This window comes from Pyrenophora tritici-repentis, chromosome 3 (assembly GCF_003171515.1).
Source record: "Pyrenophora tritici-repentis strain M4 chromosome 3, whole genome shotgun sequence".
NCBI classification, from domain to species: Eukaryota; Fungi; Ascomycota; class Dothideomycetes; order Pleosporales; family Pleosporaceae; genus Pyrenophora; species Pyrenophora tritici-repentis.
Genome location: NC_089392.1, coordinates 3560868 through 3582495, shown reverse-complemented (window position 1 = coordinate 3582495; position 21628 = coordinate 3560868). Strand labels below are relative to the sequence as shown.

At 49.4% G+C, this 21628-nt stretch overlaps 8 protein-coding genes across 8 annotated transcripts; 3 read left to right on the top strand and 5 right to left on the bottom strand.

The window, feature by feature from the left end:
- Positions 1–37: 37 nt before the first annotated feature.
- PtrM4_087440 (uncharacterized protein) lies at positions 38–1237 on the top strand (the record flags this gene model as incomplete). Its single annotated transcript, XM_066106772.1, has 2 exons — positions 38–67; positions 104–1237. The coding sequence occupies 2 exons, from the start codon at positions 38–40 to the stop codon at positions 1235–1237; spliced, it is 1164 nt and encodes a 387-aa protein (XP_065963710.1).
- Positions 1238–1333: 96 nt separating this feature from the next.
- Positions 1334–5109, top strand: PtrM4_087430 (uncharacterized protein; the record flags this gene model as incomplete). Its single annotated transcript, XM_066106771.1, has 2 exons — positions 1334–2117; positions 2168–5109. 2 exons carry the CDS (start codon positions 1334–1336, stop codon positions 5107–5109), a joined length of 3726 nt encoding a protein of 1241 aa, XP_065963709.1.
- Positions 5110–5253: 144 nt separating this feature from the next.
- Positions 5254–6030, bottom strand: PtrM4_087420 (uncharacterized protein; the record flags this gene model as incomplete). The annotated part of the gene is made up of 1 exon (XM_066106770.1): positions 5254–6030. The coding sequence occupies one exon, from the start codon at positions 6028–6030 to the stop codon at positions 5254–5256; it is 777 nt and encodes a 258-aa protein (XP_065963708.1).
- Positions 6031–6058: 28 nt separating this feature from the next.
- PtrM4_087410 (uncharacterized protein) lies at positions 6059–7285 on the bottom strand (the record flags this gene model as incomplete). Its single annotated transcript, XM_066106769.1, has 1 exon — positions 6059–7285. One exon carries the CDS (start codon positions 7283–7285, stop codon positions 6059–6061), a length of 1227 nt encoding a protein of 408 aa, XP_065963707.1.
- A 1231-nt stretch (positions 7286–8516) lies between these two features.
- Positions 8517–11018, top strand: PtrM4_087400 (Dimer-Tnp-hAT domain containing protein; the record flags this gene model as incomplete). The annotated part of the gene is made up of 4 exons (XM_066106768.1): positions 8517–8651; positions 8724–9219; positions 9277–10008; positions 10228–11018. The coding sequence occupies 4 exons, from the start codon at positions 8517–8519 to the stop codon at positions 11016–11018; spliced, it is 2154 nt and encodes a 717-aa protein (XP_065963706.1).
- A 128-nt stretch (positions 11019–11146) lies between these two features.
- Positions 11147–14376, bottom strand: PtrM4_087390 (uncharacterized protein; the record flags this gene model as incomplete). Its single annotated transcript, XM_066106767.1, has 3 exons — positions 11147–11763; positions 11929–12308; positions 12449–14376. The coding sequence occupies 3 exons, from the start codon at positions 14374–14376 to the stop codon at positions 11147–11149; spliced, it is 2925 nt and encodes a 974-aa protein (XP_065963705.1).
- A 645-nt stretch (positions 14377–15021) lies between these two features.
- PtrM4_087380 (uncharacterized protein) lies at positions 15022–16674 on the bottom strand (the record flags this gene model as incomplete). The annotated part of the gene is made up of 1 exon (XM_066106766.1): positions 15022–16674. One exon carries the CDS (start codon positions 16672–16674, stop codon positions 15022–15024), a length of 1653 nt encoding a protein of 550 aa, XP_065963704.1.
- A 2585-nt stretch (positions 16675–19259) lies between these two features.
- PtrM4_087370 (uncharacterized protein) lies at positions 19260–19862 on the bottom strand (the record flags this gene model as incomplete). Its single annotated transcript, XM_066106765.1, has 1 exon — positions 19260–19862. One exon carries the CDS (start codon positions 19860–19862, stop codon positions 19260–19262), a length of 603 nt encoding a protein of 200 aa, XP_065963703.1.
- Positions 19863–21628: the final 1766 nt, after the last annotated feature.

The following is a 21628-nucleotide window of genomic DNA, read 5'->3' as shown; positions in this document are numbered from 1 at the left end:
GCGCCGAACCGAAGAGTCATCAAAACTCATCGACAAGATGTCTGTACCATCAAACAGAGATCCAACAGTGATCCTAACGGATTATACCAATTGGGCTAAATAGTACCAACAACTACAAGCGGAATGCGCCGCATACCAAGTGTGGGAAAAGGTAGATCCAAAGCAACGCGGGATCCCTCTAATAGAACCACAACCACCACTAGCTCCACTTATCGGAAGCTATCAGCCATCAACTGCAGCGACGAATCTGCACGTTACCCAATATCGCCAAGCGATCGGCGACGATAGCGCCGAAGCGCCAGCCTACGTACCGGTACGACCCTCGGACCTCGCGACGAACGCGAAGACGTCCTATAAAGAAGATATCGATTATTACCGAATACAACTAGAAGAGTTTAAAATACTTAACCAGAGATATCAACAAGAGCGGACCGGACTCGGAAAGCTCACCGAGCACATAAGGAAGACTGTGTCACAACACCTCTTCTACAACTGCTGCAAGGCAGGTCTTTCCCATCGGCAGTGGATCGAAAACTTAGCCGCAAATGTTGGGATTGACACGAAGGAGGAACTCAAACGTGCGAGAGAACGTTACCTCGCGGCCCAAAAACCGATGAGGTTGTTAGCACAGTGGGAGACCTGGCTAACTGAGATGGACCATGCAATCACGGAAGGCAAGGCCCTTGGCATACCTGAATGCCAAGACGAAGAGTTTATCAAGGAGGACTTTGTCAAAGCAGTTCTCAAACCATCACCAGAATGGACTACCGCGTTCATGGCCGGTGGAAATAAAGACCCACGTGTCACTGTACGGATGATGATTAAACAGTTCCGAGAGTACGCCTCACTGTTGCATCCGATCAAACACAAGGTCCCGAAGGCCGCCTTTGTAGCAAGTAGACCTCAACTGAACGGCGAAGACGCAGATAACGCCGCCGAGAAGGCCCCAGGAAAGCGAGGTCGCGGCAAAAGCCGAAGGACTCCCGGACCGGGCAAGGATAGGAAACAATGCAAGGTATGCGACCAACAGCACGAACTAAAGAATTGTTGGTACGCGTTTCCGCACAACGCATCTGTTTGGTGGAAGCCACGTGAAACACTGAAGACGATGGCTCAGCACCGAATTGATAGCGACACTGATCTCGAACAAGAGATAAGGGGAGCCAAGAGAGCTAAATTAGGGACACCCCAGATTAAGAAGTCACAGAGCACTCCGGTAGAGGATACTGTCGAGTGACCAGAAGGCCGGAACATAGGCCAGATTAACCTTATGATATTTGCCTCATCATTTATGGCAAAGGAATCTAAGTACCCACTTCAACGTTCTTACATAATGGACTCCGGAACCACTATACACGTCGGCAACGACCTCGGACGATTCACGGATATTCGACCGCCTATGACAGGAGACTTCCTCTGGGCAGGCAATACAAGGGTGTGGATTAAGGCATACGGTTCAGTTACTCTGAGAGTGGATAGCGCAGACGGTCACCGTCTCCTCTACCTCGAGAACGTCGCCTACTGCCCTGACCTACACTGCAGTCTTGTCTCCTTCCGGATACTCCGCCGGCAAGGTCTTTGGTGGGACACCAAATCCGACCCAACAATCCTCCGACGGTCCGACGATAGCGAACTGGCAGTACTACACGAGAAGTACGGACAATGGATACTGGAACTCAATGACGCTGAGGCGCGAGCAGCGTTTTCAACGCAGCAGCCAACGCGCAGGACAGCCGTACGAAAACGAGCTGAGGCTATAGTCTGGCACAAGAGACTTGGCCACCCTGGATCCGACGCCCTAGAACACCTAGTGAACCAATCTGAGGGGGTGAAGATCGTCGGGGTCCCCACAGTGAAATGCGATGCCTGTGGGATATCAAAGTCGAAGCGAATGATACGACGGACGCCCCGGACTATTTTGGAAGGTCCGGGAGAGCGAGTTGCGATCGACTTTCACGACTACGAAGCAGAAAGTACGACCAAGGAGAAGAGTCAGATGCTTATTAACTGCCGCGTTACGGGATACATATGGGATTTCTATCTTAGTGACAACCGAACGGCAAGAGTCATCCTTAAAAGCCTTAAGATGTTCGTCACCTTTATGATGAATCAATTTGGTATAACGGTAAAGGTTATTGAGACGGACAACGAGATATTTTCCGTGAAGCCAGAGGTCGCCAGATGGTGCAGAACAAGAGGTATAGTACTCGAGCCTTCCGCCCCGATACGCAAGCGCAAAACGGAGGAGCCGAACGCTCAGGGGGTGTGGTAAAAGAAAAGGGTCGAGCAATGCGACTCGATGCACATCTGCCGTGGGACCAATGGCCGGAAATCGCCCGGACCGCCGTCTACCTACACAACAGGACGCCGAAATATCAGAACCGCTGGAGATCTCCATACGAGATGTTCTTCACGGCAATCGCTTTCCAGAATGGAGTTGTTACATCACCACGCAAGCCCAACCTGTCGCATTTACGAGCGTACGGCTGTAAGGCATTTGCGATGACGGATGACACGAAGCGAGGAAAAGGACGTCTACAGAGATTTGACCCGAAAGCCTGGATAGGGTACTTAGTTGGTTACCGTTCGACGAACATATTCCGAATTTGGGTACCATCTATAGGCAAGGTCATTAGCACTCGCGACGTTGTATTCGACGAGGAAGTCGTATATAGTGGAGAGCATAAAGAGGTTATGGACAATCTTATGCATAGCACTACAGAGGAGATAGCAGCATGGATTCGAACTATTGAACTGCCCCCTGGACCAAATCCCACACGGGAAGAACTTGGAACTTTCTACGAAGATGAGACCATTGCTAGAGCGCCGGAAAATGGGCGGCTCGAGTATGATGAGGCGGGAAGGAAGGTAGTACCTTATCCGACGCCACCACATACGCCCCCACCGGCAGCACTGCTTGCTCAAATGCTAACTAATGTGGAACACCCCTTCAGGGACGATGATACCGGAGGCTACGGCCTACAATCCGAAGAGACTGCCTACGGGAAACAAGGTCTTGACACTAGCTACGGCGAACATGGTGTACAGACTGGCGCACAGCGCGAACATGGTCTATCCGCAGGCGTTCCACGCGAACAATGCGATGCCGGAGGCTACGGCCTACAATCCGAAGAGACTGCCTACGGGAAACAAGGTCTTGACACTAGCTACGGCGAACATGGTGTACAGACTGGCGCACAGCGCGAACATGGTCTATCCGCAGGCGTTCCACGCGAACAATGCGATGCCGGAGGCTACGGCCTACAATCCGAAGAGACTGCCTACGGGAAACAAGGTCTTGACACTAGCTACGGCAAACAAGGTCTCGCGAGTGGTATCCTCCATCCGGAACACAGGATGTTGAAGGAGCCATGGGCAGCCGCCTTTATGGCAGGCACCAAGGCAGGAAACGTTCAAAACTTGGCAGGAGAGCGACTGGACAAGGCAAAGCTTGAGCGTATGATGCGAAACGGCAAGAAGCCTCATCGCAGCCAGCTGCCACCGCCTCCCCAAGCGAACGGCCTGCGAGAGGATCACGAGTTGTTCTATTTTTTCAAAGAGGCTGAGATTACACATCTCCATAGCCACAAGGAAACCAGATCCTGGTCAGAGGTCCCGGCGAAGACGGCTCGGAAGACCGACCAGCAGGTACTGGACTCAATGTGGGTATACACCTACAAATTTGACAAGCACCATCGATTCCAGAAGTGTAAGGCGCGATTGGTAGTGCGTGGAGACCAGCAACGAAATGTCACCGCACAAGAAACCTACGCTGCTACACTGGCCGGAAGATCGTTTCGGATGCTAGTGTCGATTGCGGCCCGGTTTGACCTAGAGCTGAAGCAATACGACGTATCGAACGCCTTCGTCAACGCAGATATTGATCGAACAGTGTACATGCGGATGCCCCCAGGATACAGGAAGCAGGGAACAATACTGCAACTAAACAAAGCGCTGTACGGCCTACGGATCTCGCCATTGCTCTGGCAAAGACACTTCACTGCCTTCCTTCTAGAAATCGGGTTCTCGCCAGTTCCCCACGAACCTTGCTGCATGATCCGAGACGGAGTGTTCATCTTCTTTTATGTTGATGACATTATCCTTGCCTCTTCGAAACGGCACGCGGAAGTAGCTCGGAAAGTGGAAGAGGAACTGAAACAGCGATACAACCTGACCGGAGGAAAGGATTTGCAGTGGTTTTTAGGAGTAGAAGTTATACGGGACCGAGAGAAGCGAAAGATCTGGCTGTCACAGAAAGCTTATGTTGAGAAGATTGCACGGCTGGCAACGAACAAGGACCAACGACACAACACACCAATGGCTAGAGTCGAACTAGTTGCACGTGAGGGTTTGGCGACTCCTGGAGAGATTAACTTGTATCAACGCAAGATTGGATCGTTACTCTTCGCCGCCGTCAACACCCGACCCGATGTCGCATTCCCAGTATCACGACTCGCCCGGTTCCTCACAAACCCTGGTCCACTACATCAAGAAGCCGCTGACCGAGTGCTGTTGTACCTGGAGTCAACCAAGCTTCTATCCTTATCATTCGGAGGAGACGACCAATTGGTAGTAGCTAGCGATGCATCCTTTGCGGACAACACCGCGGATCGCAAGAGCTCCCAAGGGTACGTTATCAAGCTATTTGGAGGACTGATCGCATGGAGGGCGAACAAACAAGATACCATCACGACATCTACGACCGAAGCAGAACTCCTCGCGCTATCGCAAGTGGCTAAGGAGTCCATGTTTGTGCGGATGCTGCTAGAGGAGCTTCGGGTAGAGTTGACGGAGAAGACAATTACGATACAGTGCGATAATACGCAGACGATCCGGCTGATCAACGAGGAGATCTCTCAGCTGACGACGAAACTCCGTCACGTGGACATCCACAATCACTGGCTGAGGCAAGAGGCAAAGCGAAAGTCTATCAGAGTCGTGTATGTACCGTCTGGCGAAATGCTCGCCGATGGTTTCACGAAGACCCTGCCTGCCAACAACTGGCCCCAGTTCTTGACGCAGGTCGGACTGGTTGAAGTGAAGGAACGAGACGTAGAGGAAGCAGATCCAGAGGAAATTCTAGAGAAGATGGAAAGTCTTGTTATATAGTCCGGTATGAATGTCGCAAAGACCACTCCAGCTCAGGCTGCCGAGGAGCGCCGAGCTGAGGGGGTGTGTCAGATTGAGGCGAGGTTTTGCTCCATGATCGAGCCGATGGTGGTTGGGGAAGGACATGAGACCCCCAAACCAGGGCTAGCGCCGGGACTTAGCACTGCCAAGCCCGAGGCGAGGCCACCTCCCACAGACAGAGCCGTAGACAGACACAGAGAATACACACTTGATCCCATCCATAAAAATCTGACACTCTGTAGTGACTTGCCAGTCAATAGCTTTGTCAGCTAGGTCTGGGGTAACTAGGGATAGGTCTAAAACTGATTCTCTTGATAGGTGTGGCCTAAAGAAAGTGCCCGTTCCTGGTGTGTTTAGAAGGCTAAGGTTTTGGCTTTCTATCCATTCTACAAATGGGGGTGCTCCTGGGCTCGTCGATGTGCATAGTGGGTCCCACCACGGGTGGTGCTCATTTGCGTCTAGGAGTAGAATAGATGACTCTGGTAGTCTTGTGTTTGTGTTTAGAAGAACTCTTGGGATAGTCTTTATATCTCCTATACCTCTCTCGTTGTATAGGTTGAAGATATTAAACTTATGGTTTCCTTTCTGTACTACTAGTGCTATAGCGTCTGGATCTGACGTAAAACCTTCTAGTAGGTGGGTTTCTGCTAATAGCGTTCTAGAGATATAGAATAGCACTCTAGGGCGGAGTTTTGGTTCGGATTGTGGGAGAATTTGGAGGTATGCTGCGTGGCTAGTGGACCTAGTATCAGCGTAGTCGTTGTTTCTTGTTGGTGTGAGCCAAGGCTCTTGGACTGCAATTATATCAACCCTTAGTTCGACAGCTAGTTGAAGAGTAGACTCTGTAGCCTGGATACTCTTATTCAGATTCGCTTGGAGAATCTTAATGCTGTCTAACATTCTGTTGTATATTGGTTCTCCTTGTTTGTTATAGCTGCGAGGACTTCACAGTCTCTGCTATTAGCAAAGTGAGGTTCTTTGCAGTTTGAGCATTTTGGGAGTGTATGGATACAAGGCTTCCCACTTGTCGTGCAGGTGGAGCATTTATGCTGCGATGTAGGGTGGGTCCCGCACATAGCTGGCATGCTGTTTGGTTCCGGCATTTAAGCTTTGTATGGCCAAAGCCTTGGCAGTTGTCGCATTGGGTAGTAGCTGGAATACTTCTATACTTTTCAGTACGGAGGCTCTCTCCAAGGATGATGATCCTCGCTCCTAGTTTCTTTGCTTCAGCTTCTGTTTTAAAAGCAATAACAATAGAGCTGTTTTGCTTGTTCTTCCAGTCTTTTGTAAGCCAGTAGGAGTTACCAACTATTTGTAGTCCTTTGTTGTATGTAGGGATTTCAGTTTGAAGGATTTCTAGCGTGTCTGCTCCTTCAAAGGTTGTAGGGACGTTGTGGACTATGACTTTTGTCCAAGATTCTAGTGGTTGAGCGTGTTTGATGTTAAAGAGATCCATCCAGATGTTGGATTGCTGGAGAAGGAATTCTCCAGAGTATCCGCTTGTAGTAGTAAGTATGAGATTGTTTCTCTTACTAAGAGCTGCTAGTTGGATAACAGGTCCTGCAATGCCAGCTTTTTGGAATGCCTCGTTGATTTTGTTTCGTGCTTGGAGCGGGTTGATGGTTTGGTTTTCCTCTAGTGTTGCAACTATTTGGTAGTGCGTAATTAGTTTCTTAGGCGTTGGCTTTTTCTTTGGGGCTACAGTCGTCCAAGTGGCGTTCTTTGATGGTTGAGCTGCAATTGTTGCGTATGATTGGGGAGCATTTGTGTTTGTTGTCGTTGTTGCTACTGCTACTGTTTGGTTGTTTTGACCAGCTACTGTGGCTGTTGCCTTCTTTAATGTCTTTGCTGCTTTTTCTGAAGCGTTTGCTAGAGTAGCTGAGTGGAAGGCGAGCTTGGCAGATAGTTTGTCCGAGATCTGGTTTGTAACTCTCCCTTTTTCCGTGTAGTCTCTAAATACGTCTAGTAGTTCGAGTAGCTTGTTTTGCTCTTCATATGAGTTGGTCATAATAGAGGCTTGGAGGATCAGGTTTCTAGCCCATTGGATTGCCTGTTCTGGATCTTTTGCGGTTGGTTTGTCAGAGTCATTCTTTTGGAATGGATTTCTTCCAGTTCTGTCGTATACAGGAGAGAAGAGGGCTGGTCGTTTGTTCATGATTGGGACTAGTCGTTCGGGTGGGTTAGGTTGAGTTTGGGTTGGGGTCGCTGGTGTCTGGTCCTCTTCTATACCCATTTGGATATCATTTTCGAGATAGATTGCGGTATTAGTGCTGTTTCCGCTTGCCTCTGGGATCTGCACTATGATATTGTCGCTGTCTGGCGGCATTTTTGTTCTGTTGTTGCTATTATTATTATTATTATATTTCCATTAGAGTCCTGTATCAGTCGGTGACTATGTAGGACTTTGGCTAAGCCGTTCTATGTATGATGGTCGTTGTGGAGTTTCTATGGGTCTTGTACAATTTGGGTGGTGTTTTGCGTACTCCAATTTCAGAGCTAGTCTTCCATTGGCGCGGGTGCTAAAGAGCAGTGTGGTGAATAGAAAGAGATGTAGCAGCGGGCTCTTTTAGATAAGGAAATATTGTTTTTGTTGAGAATATTCCGGTCACCTGTCACGAGGACGCTAAGTCACATGACCCACACCGCTCTATATTAGCCGAGCTTTGTATAGTTAGCAATTGACACACTTACATGCCATGACTGAGAGAGTCATTCTTTCTCAACAGTTTTTGTAGTTTTATACAGTGTCTGTCTGTTCGGTGGTTTGCCCAAGGTGCCATTTTCTCGTGCCAATCCTAGTACTTGCAATAAAGGCTAGAGTAGCTTTGATGCCTGTCTTTGTTTGGAGGAGGAGTGGGAGGGTGATGGGTCTGTGTGGTATTGCTTCTTTGAGTGTATTTCGATGTGTTTTGTACTGTTTGCAATCTAGAAGTAGATGCTGTGGTGTTTGTGGTTTGTAGCATATACATAGATTGCAGTCTCTCTCAGACTTGCTATCAGTCAGGTAACTCAGTTCGAACTGACTGAACTGACTGCCAAGACTCAGTTCAGTCAGTCAGTTCTTGAGGCAGCTGGACGTCAGTCCAGTCAGTTCAGAAGCCTCCAGACTGACTGAACTGACTGACGTTAGACTGACGTTAGCTGTTTTTAAAGCAGTATTTTAGAGTTGTGAAAGCCACATTTAGTGCGGCTTCGAAGCCGCGCTAGTCCTAGATATAAAGACACTAATCCTATATAAGTTAAAGCATCTAGCTTTAAGCTAATTAGAGTTTGCGGAAATGCGCTACCCGGTGCGCACCTAGTAAGCCTTTCGCGTCGCGTCGCGTCGCGTCTGCTATACACACGACGCTAGACTACTGTTGCCATAATACTTCTTGGTGTACTTCATGTCTACTCCCTCTAATTCAGGCCTTCGCCGCCTTGTAGAATGCGACAAGCGCAATTCTCCTCTACCATCGCTATCAAACGCGCCTACTGTTGGCGATACTGCGAGCGAGGCCCAGGCTGATGAGCCCTTGGCAGTACAGGCGGACTTCCCCAACGACGGCGACGACGACGACGACGACGACAATTACGACGGGCTTGATTTTAAGCGTGTGCCGTATCTTGAGCGGCGCCAGGTTGAGCGTAATAGTCGCGGTGGGCCAAAAAGCTGGATCTACCGCCACGGCTGGGCCGTCTGGCACCGCAAGTACAAGAAAAACTACTGGCTTTGCCGGTACTGCCATCAACGACGGAAGCAGGAGGCTTGCTACGAGGCTGACAGCACTACAAACGCCGGCCGACACCTCTCAAGCAACAAGCCTGGACACTCACACGGACCTAACGGACCTGTACCAATTGCTAGCCGGGAGGGCAATATTATGGGCGCGCTCGCAAAGTCCCAAGTATATATTATGAGGTCTAAAGGGATAGAAGTATCGCAAGAGGTAGCAAACGAGATAGCAGCAAGCTTTTCAACCTCTCGATTTCAGGACGCGCTGAAGGACTGGGTAGTCGCGGACAACCAGAGCCTTCGCGTAATAGAAACGCCGCAGTTTCGAGCCATGATTGCGGCCGTGAGCCCGCTAGCCGAAGCTCTCCTTTGGCGTAGCCACTAAACGCTCCACGATCATATTATTACTGAGTACAATACATACATACTAGCTGTTGCCAACTACCTTCGCGAAGCCCGGTCGCTTATACACGTGTCATTCGACAACTGGACTTCAACTGGTGGGCAGTATGCTTTTACTGGCCTCTGCGTACATTACCTTAACAGCGAGGGCAAGCTAGTTGACCACCTGCTTGGGTTGCCTGAGCTACACGGGGCGCACACTGGCAATAATATTGCCGCTGCAGCAACAACAATATTTCGGCTATTTGGCGTTGACAACGCGAGGGTTGGGTACTTTGTGCTTGACAACGCAAGTAACAATGATACTGCAGTTGAGTCCTTAGCAGAGGAGTTTGGCTTTATCGCAAGCGAGCGGCGGCTGCGGTGCTGCTGCCATATACTCAACCTAAGCGCACAATTAGTAATTTGGGGCAAAGACCGTAGCGCGTACGAGAATGAAGCCGCACACCTTGAGGAAGAGGAGAAGTACATGGATGAGTGGCGCAAATACGGTCCTGTTGGCGTCCTCTTTGACGTGATTGCGTCTATCTGTACGCCTCAAACTCGACAACTACTAGAGCGCCTACAGTGCGAGGAGGCAGAGTCTCTAGGTGTTACACCCCACATCCGGCAGCTTGTGAAGCCTGTTAAGACACGCTGGAATAGCTATTTCAACACGTTTGTCCGTGCAGCTGAGCTACACGGCCCTATCGATGGCTATATTGAGTGTAAACTTGAGGAGCATAGTGCTGCAACAGCAACCTCACGACGCCGGAAGAATCGTGAGCAGCTCCCTGCTGCCCAGCCACGGTTATATATACGCGAAGGGGGTCTAAGCGGCAAGGACTAGGCGACAATAACAGAATACATTCGACTCCTTGAGCCATTTGCCGAAGCTACACGGCTACTTAAAGGTCGCGGCCGACACGGCCGACACGGCGCTATATAGGAAGTTCTAGTAACGTTTGAGTAGCTTCTTAACCAGCTTAAGGCTCTCAAAGACCGCCTTAAGGATGTAAATTACGAAGATCTAGATGCGCCTGAAGATCATCTTATTACAAACGTTAACCTTGCACATTGTAAGCTTGCTAAGTACTACGCAAAATTCGATAACGCGCCTGTCTACTACACTGCTACAATACTACACCCGCACTACAAACACCACCTCTCAGCGCTCTGGAAGGTGCCTGACACCCATGTCACTGCCCGTGACGGTGTCCACTATCGCGACGGCTGGCTTGACAATAACCACCGGGCATTCCTGCGTATGTGGCAGGGGCGGAAGGACTCTGCAGCCACTTCAGCTCACACTGTAACGCCGCCGCGTAAGAAGCCCCGGCTAGGGATTTCAACGTCGCGATCAGCTTTTCTACAGTCGTCAATTGAGCAAAGCACACGGCAGTTAGAGGCAAGCCTTGCTGAGGATGAGTATGAGATATGGAAGCGGCAACCAGCGTTAGCTGAGGAGGATTGGCTGTCTCTTAATCCGCTTCTATACTGGGAGTCAGTTGCTGGGCAGTTCCCTATACTCTCAAAGTTCGCTATTGACGTCCTAACAATACCAGCAGCAGCGGCAGACTGTGAGCGGACTTTCAGCGAGCTTGGCGACATGTTAGGCACCCGGAGACTCCATATGAAGCCAGAGCTTATTTCAGCTTTGCAGAGCTTGAAGAGCTGGAAGAGGCTTGGTATACAGCCAACAACTACCTCAGCTTCTGGGCTAGCGCGCACACTATCAGAGGAAGAAATCTCAAAAGTACAGGAGCATTTATCTCAGTTCGACGTCAGGTAACTCAGTTCAGTCAGTCCAGTCAGTCCGCAGGCCGCGGCGACGTCAGTTCAGTCAGTCAGTTTTAGTTTAATTGAAAAGTCTTGGCAGTCAGTCCAGTCCAGTTCAGTGACCTCAGGACGTCAGTTCAGTCAGTCCAGAGAGCTCCGGACTGACTGAACTGACTGATAGCAACTCTGGTCTCTCTTGTTGAATCTCTTAAGGTAGGAGTTGAAGTATCCATGTCCTAGCTTGAGTGAGTAGAACGCGCTCGAGATTTCTCTTGGTGTTCCCTTCGGGACTTTGATTGTTGTATGTGTGTTGAGCTTGAAGATCCTTGAGTAGGAGCTTCTGTTTTTGGTGGGCCTGTCGGTATACCTCTTGTACTCCATCAGTTGTTCTGTTTTTTGTATTTTGTTGATTTCTGTGCCTAAGTAGGCTAGGCTCGCTGTGGTCGATGTTGTTGGTCTCTCTTTAGCTGCTTCCTTTGCTAGCGTGTCGGCTTTTTCGTTGCCCTTGACGTCGTTATGTCCTGGGGCCCACTGCAGGTGGATCGATGCTTTCTTTGTCGTTATTCTCTTTGCAGCTCTGATGCATCTTAGTAGCCACTGTTGTCCCGGGTTGTCCGATAGGTTGTTAAGCCTATGGATTGCTGCTTGGTTGTCTGCGTATACGTAGATCTCTTGGCCTTCTTGTGCCACTGTAGCCGCGTGTTCAAATGCCTGTGCTATCCCCTCTAGTTCCAGTGATCGGAATGGTCTGGTCTGGTCTGGTCTGAGGGTACAGACCAGACCAGACCAGGTGCTTACATAAGGACCGGTCCGACCAGACCGGTCCGACCAACAAGACCGCCAAGAATGAGGCTGAAGCAAAGAAGGAAGCCGAGGAAATGTGTTTTACTACTGACTGTCAATCTAGTCGTCTTCGTTCTCACTATCCTCGATATCGCTGTTCCCCTCAGCTTGGGGCTTTCCATACCAGGCCCGGAGACACTCGCACGCTTCTATAATATCTGCCTTCAGCCTACCACGGCGATCGACGATAGTAAGCTTCGCGCTACTAAAAAGACGTTCGCATTCATCCGACATAGGCGAGATCGCAAACATGTCTAGAGCGAAGCGAGCGAGATCTCGTTGGGAGTCGTAGCGAGATAGCCAGTACGCAATAGCCTCATTGCAACCTGCCTCTTCGTTATGAAGCCGGTCAGTAGAGATGTATTGTTCATACAAATCAGTTGTAGAAACTGGAGCGTCTATTCGAATGCGCTTATGTTCCCGCTGGCGATCAAATGCTGGGTCAGGATCTCTCTCCTTCCTAGACTCCGCAACAATCAATTCAATCCGGTCACTCTCCTAGACCCACTTACCTATCTAGGTAGGGCTTAAACTCCTATAGGTAACTACTAGGCTTAAAGCGGTAATCAATCAATCCAATCTGAACCTTCTAGGACCCACTTAATTGATTGTTGCGGACTGTGCTCCTTCCTGGCTGGTGGTGGCAGCATCTCGACAGGGTACCTTCCCTTATACTCTGTCTCCCAGAGATGCTTCACCGCTAATTGTGCGTTTTCAAACCACCTCTTCTTCTCTTCGTCGCCATGAAGAACCCACTCTTGCCTGAACCATCCCCACTTGCGATATGGATCAAGGATTTGAGCCGCATAATATGCCGGTGGAAGGTCAGTATCTTCAGGGAATCGATTTTGCCAATTCAGCTGCTGATTGTTATAGTACTCAACGCACTTTAACCAAGCAGCATCAGCGCAGCCTTGAAGGTACTTCCATGTAAAGTTGTTATCGTCCTCAGTGTGGATGTCGTGGTAGTGATCCTTCGTCTCGCTTATCTCCCGGAGAAGGCAGTCCAAAGTTGAAAACCAGTCCGCAAGTGACGTCTTCTTACCTTCAGAAAGCAAAGTTGCAGCATAGAAGTCTTTGAGAGCGAGTTCAATCTTTTCAAGCTCAAACCAGTGCTGTCCATCAAGCTTAAAGTTCGCGATCCCTACGGAGCCCTTTCCAGGTACATGACGAGCCGAGAAGAGCTCTAAACGTTCTCGAACATTTAATGCACGTGTAATCGAATAAAACCATGAGTTCCAGCGGGTCGAGTTGTTCTGGATAAGCTCAAGCCCGTCGAATTGCGAAAGATCTCCGCCGATAATAATTGTAGCAAACTCCTCACGCCGTTGTGGAGTAAGCCTGATGTATCGCACCAGGTTGTGAAGACGACCCAAACATCCGAACTTCTTCCAGAGCTCTTCCACCTTCGTATAGTCGCCACGTTGATGATGCTTCTCCAGCTTCGCAAGATACTTCTCACAGTTTCGCCCCATAAGGAACGCCTGGCAACAGAGGTTGATGACATGGCCCAAGCAACGCAGCCGGCGATGACGACGTTGTTTTGACTTCATCCATGGGCAGAGATCCTTGAGTATAAACTCAACAGCGGTATCATTTGCCGAGGCATTATCCAGCATAAAGTATCCAATCTGATCTCCGCTAATGTCGTATTCTTCCAGCAATTCAAGGACCACCGATCCAAGATTCTCTCCAGTATGTTCGCCGTATATACGTCGCATACCTAAAGCGGTAACACGTCGCATGCCGGTAGTATCAATCCACATAGCGACGACGCCTAGGATAGCGTAAGGGTTTGGTGAAGTCCAGAGATCAAAGGAGATAGAGATCCTACTCCGTGAATGGTGTAGGTCCTCCCTAAGCTGTTGCTTCTTCGATATGAATGCATTCATTACCCAGCTTCGGATAGTCTTCGCAGCCTTCGGGAGGTGGTTGAGTAGTGCCGGATTTAAAAAGAGGAGTAGTTCACGAAAGTACTGGTTCTCTAATTGAAAGAAGGCGATATGGCAGTACACAATCCAACGAATTAGAAGCTCTTTAAACTTCTCTACTGACTCCTTCCAGAAAAAGATGCTGGAAGCAGCCCCATCCTTTTGCTGGTCGATTATAGACTTCCGTACAGAACCCTTTCGCTTGATGCCACTCTGGGGATCAATCTGGTGCTTCTGTTCCAGGTGATTCCGGATCCTAGAAGTGCCATTGATGACAAACAACTCTTGCTTGCTCTTCCCAACCCTGCACTCATGGCAGTAATACACCTCTTTCTTATCGCTATCTCGAATGTATTGGAGTCCGTACTTCCAGATGTGTGATGTACCTTGACGGAAATCCTTCCTTGCAATTATTGCACGTTTCACGTACGTGATACCGCCCTGCACGAACTCATCTGGAGATTCGTGATATTGAATAGGAGTGGGTGATAGTATAGGGGTGGGTGATGACGTGGGGATAGGAGATGGAGTAAGAGACGTTAAATCTAGTCTTATAATATTCGATGGGGACGGTGAGGTTGGTGTTGAAGGCTCCATAACAATAGTATATAAGTAGGTTGTTAAGGACTTGATTGTTCTATGTAAGTAGAAGACTTACCTTGATCTTAATGACTCATATTGTGCTAAATTTTCTGGCTAGATTAGTCTAAGATCTAGTCACGTGGACCTATTTATAGCCGGACCGGTCCGATCATCTAGACCGGTCCGACCACGGTCTCAAAAAATCGCCAGACCAGACCAAGTCTTGGCGGTCTAGACCAGACCAAGACCAAGTCAGACCAGACCATTCCGATCACTGTCTAGTTCACCGTTGTAGACTAGTTGGGAGCATCCAATGTTTGTCTTTTGAGAAAAGGTTTCTTCGTGGGTGGAGCTGTACGCTACTACACCTACGCCGATCCCTATTCCCTTGTCGTGTTGTGAGGCATCTGAGTAGATTGCGGTGCCGGTTCTCGTAGAAGAGCTTCGCAAAGCCTATATCCGAGCGATGGAGCAGGCCCGATTCTTGTTGCGCGTCGAAAGACAGGGCCGGCCATCCACCTACAATCACTAACGTACCTAACGGGCGAGTGGGCCACACGGGCGAGTGGGCCACCTGCGCTAAGACCCCATTAAAACCACGACTGTACACGACTATATAGCACCGTCAAAGATAGTAAATAGAAATCGTAATAGGCTATTCTACTCAGAATCTATCGCTGCTTCTTGCCTACATGTGCGCATATTATGTCCTGCCTCGCCGCAGCGTCCACAGCGTCGTTGGCTAGGCTCGCCTGCCTCAACGCGCACTCTCTTCTTCGCCTTCTTCCTATCACTACATGCCCCAAACTCCTTAAGAGTCGTCAGTCGCACGCCCTCATCAATTGTTAAGGTCCCTTGCTGCTGTAAGCGCTTCCTTTTATATGATCTACGCTTACTTGAGGCCTCGTTGGCGGCTTGGAGCTCAGCGTTGCGCTTGGTCATTAACACCAGAGAATGCGCTATCATCTCTGCACCTTTTGACAGGCTTTTGATCGCCTCAACCATATACGTAGGTGAGCTATCTACATGTCTTCGAATCCTCTCTTGAATCAGCTTTGATTGCGACCCAAGTTCTAGGGTATTGCTTGGAGTTTGCGACTGCCAGGGACCGTCCTCGACGGTAGGTAGCAGTGGAGTGCGCAGCCGCACGTCAAGCGTCGATATCACAGCCTCTGGATTAAATGGGACTAAGCCAGCGCCTCGAAAGCTTCCTTGTATATTGGCCTTTGTAATCGCAGCGTCAAAAGCGCCTTTAAAGCACGGTAGGAACTCTAGTTTAGTGATATGGGTGATCTTGTTGCGCATTAGATCCTCGGCTTGGCGGCCATACGCTGTCTTCAAAGGCGAGAAACACCCCACATCAAGAGGCTGTAGTAGGTGCGACGAGTGAGGAGGCATGCAGAGAGTAATAATGTTGTGATCCTTGCAGTACTGCTGGAAATCGAGCGAGTCGTGGCTCTCGTGGCCGTCGATAATAAGCAGACGATAGTTTCCTACAGTCCTCTTCTTTGTGTGAGCGTCAAAGTGCTTTAACCACTCTAGACCAAGCTTGTTTGTTGTCCAGCCGTTCTCAGAGACTGCAATAACCCAGTCGCGAGGTAGGTTATCTTCCTTGTACCAGGCAGAGAGGTGGTTCTTGCCTTTGAAGATGATAAAAGGTGGGATTGCCCACCCAGTCGCGTTGATACCCTGGATCACTGTAGCCCACTCGCGATTGCCCTGCTGAACGCTCTTTGGTCGTCCTCGACGCTCAGAGCCTGTGACTACTGCTCCAGTTGATATCATGCCCATCATGAAGCCAGACTCGTCAAAGTTGTGGGTGTCCTCATCAAGGATACCGTACTTGGCCTTTGTGTTCTCCACAAGTCGGAACCAGCCTTGTATAACCTCAGGATCCTCACAGAGGGCTCGCTTGTAGTCATACTTGCGATTGAATTTGACCTTAAGCTCAGGGCGACGTTTGACGAAGGTTGCAGCCCAGTTCTGACCAACAGGGTCGCGGTGGCGCTCAGCCAACAAAGAATTAGCCATATCCTGCACAGCAGCAAGTCGGGGCGGAAATCCTCGCGCGTCGAGGTCAAGGATATGCTGGACAATTACATCCTCCTCTGTCTTAAGGAGGTTCATTGAGTTAGGCGTACAATCGCTCCGAAGAGGTATTCCAGCGCGTCGGCGCCCAAGAGTTACTCGAGATACGTTGTAGATAGCTGCAGCGCGTCTCTGCGACAGCGTCGCGTCGCGTTCGATAGCCTTGAGAGCAAGCTGTAATCGAGCCTCTTTTAAAGCTGGTAGATTGTTTTGTTGTTGGCTCATTGTGAAAGTACTGTAGGTAACAGTATGTTTTGGTGGGGTCTTAGCGGAGTGGCCCACTCGCCCGTGTGGCCCACTCGCCCGTGAGGTACGTTACTTCAATTCAGAAGTCCAGGGAAAGAGGCAAAATCGCCTCAAAAAGTTGACGAAGGCAGAAAGCTACACCACTAGCAAAGGCACTGCACTTATCACTGTCGCAAGTGTCCAAGATATGGTGGTGAACAAGGAAAATGCACAACAGATACGAGAAGATATACTTGATGTCCTCACCAGCTACTATAATGTATCTAGGAAGCGTTTTGTCGATAACTGTCGGCCATAGGGCTTATCCCTTGGCTCCTCCTTAGGCAACCAGGCAGCCCCCCTTTACCCGCTAGTACCTTTACGGCCTAGCTCCTTCACTACCTCTTCCCACTGCGTATATAGACCTCTTTCCGATAGCTCTAATACGAAATGATTCTCCCCAACCTTGACGCTTGACAATAACATCTGCAACCAGGTCATTGGTCACTTCCTGTTGGAGGGAGACGAGAGCCCACTGAAAATCTTCAGTTCGGAGTTCGTGATGGGTCTGAACAGTGACCAGCTTGAGTTGATTGCGGGAGAAGACGCGGAGACGAAGGGCCGGCGATCGATGTTAGAGTCAGACATCAAGAATCTGGAGGCTGCGATGAAAGTTCTGCGGATCTAAGCCAACGCAAACAAGCATGTTATGATCGTATCAATAGGGACAAAAAGTAGATACACAGCTGATAGCAGAATCGTGTCAAATTCCGATTATATCATAGATTATTCTGATTATATGGCCCCAAAAAATGATTATAGCGATGATCTCTAAGACTGGTCATAAAAATATCCAGACTCGGGTGTCAAGTAACGTCTTGAATCTCCATCCTCTAACGTCTAGAGTCACAATGCTTCTAGTAAGCTTATTAGCCGTAGCATCGGCGGAAGTCGTGATTCTCGTACTTTTTGTTGTAAAATGTATCTTATGGAGACTGCCAGGATCTTTAAAAGAGGCGTCAGAGACTTGTCACCCATTTTGAAGCGCATATTACTACAGCATATACGGAATGGGCGGCTTCACAGGGCACTCTGCAAGCAGCGATTCCGAGGAAGTCACACCTCAAGTCAAGGCGAAGGGAAAGGGGGGAAGAGGGGAAGGGTCGACTCCCCATGCTGCACATGCGTACTCTGGCCTGCAATGGCCGAGACGATAGGATCCGGCATCGACGTGATTGTTGTTAGGGTTGTTTTGCCTAAAGAGTAGTTGACGAACGCGGGGATTGGTATTAACGCGCGTCCATATGGTTTGACGCGACATTAGAACTGGAAAACAATTTACTGCAAGTCTCGCATGGCCAGTGCCTTGCATCATCCATGTGGGTATTGCGGTCCAACTTCTTGCGGAATGACCGCCAACAAGTCTCACAATAAAACATGTTGAAGCCAGGAGTTAGATAGGGTGTAGTGGCGAGCTAAGTTCACGATATATGCTTATAGGCAAATGGGTGCTAAGGTTAGTAGTACGTGCCCTATCATTTGCGATTTACGCTTATGTTAGGAAAACGTAGCAGGCTCTATAAAACCTATTAAACACTAAGAGGAAAGCATCCACCTCTATAACACTAAGCAACAAGGGCTAGAAACTCTCTGCTGTTGACGAAATGGTTGGCGCAGCTCCAAGCGTGCACCAGCACCTCCACCTTGAACACATCATATGGCTGTAGCGTTCTGTTATTGTGTTGTGTTGTTCGTGCTGTGCTCTCAGCGAGGCAGCAGCAGGATCTATTTACATAACGTATCTGTGATGCAGCTAAGGTAAGAGGTGCTTAACAAAGTGAGGAAGCAGCACCAGACCAACACGTGATCTGCTTTTCCTCATAACGAGCACATATACTCTTGCTTAACCGAAGGCTGGGGTCTCATGCACGACAGCATCACTTGCAATATCCTGCGCAACATTAATTGACACAATTTCGAAAGCCTCCCGTAATGTACTTACGCGGACAACAACAGATCTAGCCCTGATAATTGCATTGTTGCCTTATTTTTACACCAGCTTCGACGATGACACCATCACCAATGTAGACATTCTAACTGATTATGGTTTCCCTAGCAGTTTCGGTGCTATTGCTGTCTTTCTGGCTCTTTGTGTCCGTCGGCGTCTTCAGCGTTGAGATAGTGACATGGGTGCCAGTTTGTTCCAATGCTGATTCTAGCAGAGTCGAGAAGCTGACAGTGGGGTCTAATGACGACATTGTCGCCGATGGATATGTTGTAGCCGTAGTCACAATGAAATGGCGTTGTGACATTCACGTTATCACTAGACTCCGCAACAATCAATTCAATCCGGTCACTCTCCTAGACCCACTTACCTATCTAGGTAGGGCTTAAACTCCTATAGGTAACTACTAGGCTTAAAGCGGTAATCAATCAATCCAATCTGAACCTTCTAGGACCCACTTAATTGATTGTTGCGGACTGTGGTTATCACCTAGATAATTATTGACACGATGACCGGGCTAACGGTCCATAGGACGTGGATAGATCCACTCTGCTGCCAGGATCCGCCTGAAGATGCGCTCTCAGTCTCCCCACGTAACGACAACGGATGGATTAGCGGTGCTGTTGAAATTGTAGATGGCTCCTGTGCACTGCGCCCGTTCAGCCACCAGCTGCTCGTCGTATTGGAAGAACGATTCACCGTCCAACATCTTTTCCTTTTCAGTTTTGAGGGCTCTTGCTGGTATACAGCGGGCCTGTTGCGGCGCAGGCCCTGCGGATGTTAGGGGCGCAGTTTTAGGTTGACAAAGCTGTTGTGACGTCTGATAACGATCGTTAGCCACAGTACGTGGGTAACTAGTGGGCAGAGAACATCCCTGCGGCTGAGCTAAGTATCGGTCGTGCCAATGTGCTCTGTCATAGTTGGTTACGGATGGCCGGAAATCTTGCGCAGGAAAAGGTGCTGCGTGTTTTAAGTGAGAAACTCTTTGCGGCTCGTCCCCGCTGTTGCACAAAGTGTTCGGGGCAGACGCTTCACGCTCTTTTTTCCCATCGGGTTTGGACTGGACCCGAGCGCCTTCAACCCTCTGGCTGTTGCTGCGCGTAGGTTCGCGACACGATGTATACAGTTTGTTACATCCTGAGAATCTAGGGTAGGCCGCAACTAGACCATGAACCAGCCGCATCTGAGCCTGTAGTGGAGGTTGATGTTTCGTCGTGCCATTCTTTAGCAAAAGAGTCTTCTCAGCATAGCCGTCGCATATGAAACCGCCACGTTTGCAGTGATTACCTAGTTCTTGTGTTAGTCAATTTGTCTTTCCTGTTTAGTACCATAAGAGACGTCGGCATACATTCAGGCTTTGCTTCATCGCACTTCTTCTTCCGCTTTCGACATGTCATGCAACCAGTTTTAGTTCGATGCATGAATTGCCTTGTTCTCTTTTTTGAAGGGACAGGCAGCATACCCGCCCGGCTAGGATCTCTCGAGCTTTCTCGCACATGACCGTGTCAACTAGAATGTTCTACTATCGTCACAGCTACGTAACACACTGCTGATCTGGAATGCTCCAGATACTCTACTTCATGTCAGACTCCGCAACAATCAATTAAGTGGGTCCAGAGAGGCCATATTTGATTTGATTGATTACCTATTTAGGCCTAGTAATTACCCGTAGAGGTTTAACCCCTACCTACATAGGTAAGTGGGTCTTTATAAGAGGCATATTTGATTTGTTTGTTGCGGACTGTGCTTCATGTATATAGTCGCTCTCTGCAACTCTCTCAATAGAACAACCTTCTCTCTCATCTCTCCTCCGATCCAACAGACCGTTTAGCTCATCCGTAAGTACAGGCAGAGCCATCACGGATGGCATGAGACCACCGCCTACTTTCCCAGCACGTGTGTTATTTATGATTTGACAGCCATCATGCCGTTGAGGATCGTTATCCCATCGTTGCTTGTGCTCTTTGGAGCGATCTTTAGGAGACAGTGGGTGGTGCTGAGAAACATTCATATCCTGGAGTGCAGGTTAGATTCGCAAGTGGGGGTTGCCATGGGTGAGCGTTTGAAGGGCAGAGCAGAACCACTGCCGCAGCAATCGTGCTATGATGACCGCAGCACAGCAATGCACTAAATGAGGGACGCACAACACAAGGTTAGGCGCAGCTGCAAGGGGATGCGCTACAGCAACAAAACTGGCGGACCCGGTTGATATGCACACAGACCCCAGGCAAATCCTTGCCGCCGGCTGTTCGTACCCGCCGCGTCTGCTGTGCCACTCAGGCTTGTGGAGAGGAAAAATTGACGTACCAGTATCATGTGCTTTGTGCGGAAATGCTAACGCGGCCTCTCTATTTCTCCCTGTCGATTCCCTAGGACTACTCACACGCGCGGACCCTTTATAAAACCATGACACAATTCAGAGACATCTGTAATTAGACCTCAAGAAGATGCGTCTGAGCTTTTGTATTTCATGCTGAGAGACGCGAGCGTTGCAAAGCTGTACGAGACGTGGCGCGAGTGAGGTTGCCGCTCTAGGGCTTGTAACGGGCTGAGCCTCGAGTCACATGACTAGGCTGCTAGCCTAGTCGCTTCCCCGGCAACGTGAGGGCCGTGCGCCAACCCAAACAAAGCAGGCTCGCCGCTTGCGTCTTACCTTCTTTCTTCATCTTGACTGTAAATAGCATCTGGACTAGGTAGCTGGAATACAGTTCCTACGGACCGTTCACAGGGCTCTCCTCCGGTTGCAGCGCGTTTGGCTTCGGGGATGGCGTGTAAGATCTTGAATACAGGTCCGGCCATCATCTAAAAGAGCAACCCCTTGTTCACGCCGAGCTTGCTGCTGGGGTGCCGGCGTGTCGCGATGGCGTATCGCGACGGCGGAGTACACGGTGATCACAGATGGCAACGTGCAAAGAACCCAATAATAGTGTAGGCACATTGATCTTTAAT